At 57.1% G+C, this 1440-nt stretch overlaps 1 protein-coding gene across 1 annotated transcript; it reads right to left on the reverse strand.

The window, feature by feature from the left end:
* On the reverse strand, positions 1–1040 carry H310_06561 (hypothetical protein; the record flags this gene model as incomplete). The annotated part of the gene is made up of 2 exons (XM_008871674.1): positions 1–839; positions 887–1040. The coding sequence occupies 2 exons, from the start codon at positions 1038–1040 to the stop codon at positions 1–3; spliced, it is 993 nt and encodes a 330-aa protein (XP_008869896.1).
* Between the last annotated feature and the right edge of the window lie 400 nt (positions 1041–1440).

Here is a 1440-nt window from a genome sequence, read left to right on the forward strand (position 1 = left end):
TTATCTCCTGCGGGAGTTGCCTTTGGGCAGCATCTCACCAAATGATCGAGAGAACAGCACTTGAGACAACCCCCCTTGGGCGTCCATCCCCCTGCTGGCGCGTGCCGCGCCAGTAGGAGGCTTGTTCGCCTTCAGAGGAGTTCTATCGTCAGGTCGCAGCTTGACGAACATTTGGTACGTCGTTGCGTACTCCCGCAACCACCGTACGAACTTGATCACGTCGCTCTTCAGCGCCTTGTTGCGCTGCATCGCAATCTGTTCTTTGACCGCGGCCGGTTTGATCGCGTCAACGATGACGCCGACCATCATTTTGCCCTCTTCCTTGAGGACCCACTCTTGGTTGTCGAGCTCGAGGGCTTTCATCAGGCCCTCCAGCATCTTGCCCACTCTCGAGTCGACATCGACGATCGAGAGATCGAACTTGACTGCTCCACGCAGTCGCACCTTGATCGCGTCGAGGTCCGAGGGCAGGACATCAAAGCCGAGGCGCATCCATGCGATCCAGTCAGCTTCCGTGGTCTCTTCCACCGTCTTGTCCAGTTCCCACATGGCAACGCGTTTCTTCGTGTAATGGTCGATGCAGGCCGACACCGGCATCACCAAGGGTTTGGTGGTCGTCGTTTGCAACGCAGCCACCTGCTCCAAGTACTGGTTGTACTCGCGCATAAACTGTCGGCGCTCGGCTTTCGTCGAGCCCTTGAACTTGGGTGCCTGCGGGATCGCAGGCGCGTTGTATATCATGTGATCATACACGCCCATACTTTCGTCGTCACGCAGGTCAGCATTTTCCTCTGCCGCACCCGCGGCGCCGGTCGATTGGGACGGCCCAGACGCTGAAGCTGACCCGGCCGCTCCTCCCACCTGTGCCGCTGCCGTCCCATCGGACTGCGCAGCGTGTTCGGCAGTTGGGGCTGCCACCGGGGCAGTCCATGCTTCATGCCGCTGCCAAGCGGCGGCTGTTCGAGGTTGTCGTCCTCGGGGAGACACAAACGGTTCGCCTCCTCGCGGGCTTCGTGAACGGGTCCGCGTTGCTCCAGCATTGCGCGACCCAGCGTCGGTGTCATCAAAGTCAAAGTCTTCGGTATTCATCCGAACGACAGCAGAAGTTACAGCAGCAACTACAGAATTCTTTGTTCGCACATCGTGTGCAGCAAGCTGAGACTGGTGACTAGCTCTGTCTTCGATAAAGCAAAAGCAAAAGTACATTAGATAAGAGCAAGAACTACCAGCTACTGACTACTAACCGCTTCACTTCGCCTGGTCGGCTTGAACAAACACATCGGACCCTACCTACAGTATCGTACTGTACCTGGTGGATGTCCGAACCAGCGCGAGGGCAACGTACTTCTCGTGGGCAACTATCCCGCGGGAACAGTAATCCACAAATGTACCGCGTTAGGGCATCTTGTAATTGGATGCCCTTCAACGTGCTGAAGTCTT

The sequence above is a fragment of the Aphanomyces invadans genome (assembly GCF_000520115.1).
Source record: "Aphanomyces invadans strain NJM9701 unplaced genomic scaffold supercont1.12, whole genome shotgun sequence".
Taxonomy (NCBI): domain Eukaryota; phylum Oomycota; class Saprolegniomycetes; order Saprolegniales; family Verrucalvaceae; genus Aphanomyces; species Aphanomyces invadans.